Source organism: Arachis ipaensis, chromosome B05 (assembly GCF_000816755.2).
Source record: "Arachis ipaensis cultivar K30076 chromosome B05, Araip1.1, whole genome shotgun sequence".
NCBI lineage: Eukaryota > Viridiplantae > Streptophyta > Magnoliopsida > Fabales > Fabaceae > Arachis > Arachis ipaensis.
Window position 1 is genome coordinate 140,973,334 of NC_029789.2, and position 626 is coordinate 140,973,959.

The 626-nt window shown below is 20.6% G+C and overlaps 1 protein-coding gene across 1 annotated transcript in view; it reads right to left on the reverse strand.

Annotated features, from left to right (window-relative positions):
* The window catches only part of LOC107642153 (lupeol synthase-like), a 13,409-nt gene that overhangs the window by 8,034 nt on the left and 4,749 nt on the right, over nt 1-626 (reverse strand). The window contains exon 8 of the mRNA XM_016345460.2: nt 306-419. Coding sequence (XP_016200946.1) covers nt 306-419 — 114 coding nt within the window. The remainder of the gene's footprint in view (nt 1-305; nt 420-626) is intronic.

The window sequence follows — 626 nt, forward strand, 5'->3', positions numbered from 1 at the left end:
TTATGTAAACATTTTTTTAAAAAAAATTAAAAATATATAAATTATAATTTCTTAAAAAATATTTTTATTTTTTTAGTATTTTTATTTTTACTACTATAAATTTATCAAATACACTAAAATATAAAAAAAACAAATTAAATCTTTTTTTAATAAAAAAATCTATTTTTATTAACTTAATAACACTCAAACAAATATTTACACCTCATTATTCATTCGTTATCTAATAAAAGTATAAAACCTCTCTTTTCCAAAAACTAAATGTACTTTCTAGAGTTATTGAGACTTGAGAGAATGATAATGCTAACCACAAGTTTTAGGCCATCTTCAGCAACCCAGAAATAATCAGGGATTCGAGCTAAGTGAAGTTTGAATGTCTCTGAATTTGGCTCCTCAACCCAATGAGCAATTAAAGACAAAACCTTTCATTTTCATTCAATAACAACTAATTACGTTTACAGATATTTAAATTAAAATATATTATAAACAATCATACTATTTGCACATAAAAAATCATTCATTCAATAAGAATAAGTACTTAATTTCCATAAAATATTTTAATTATGCTGTCGGAAAAAAAATTAAATTATTAGATTATATAACATATTTAATTATTTTAGTAACTGATT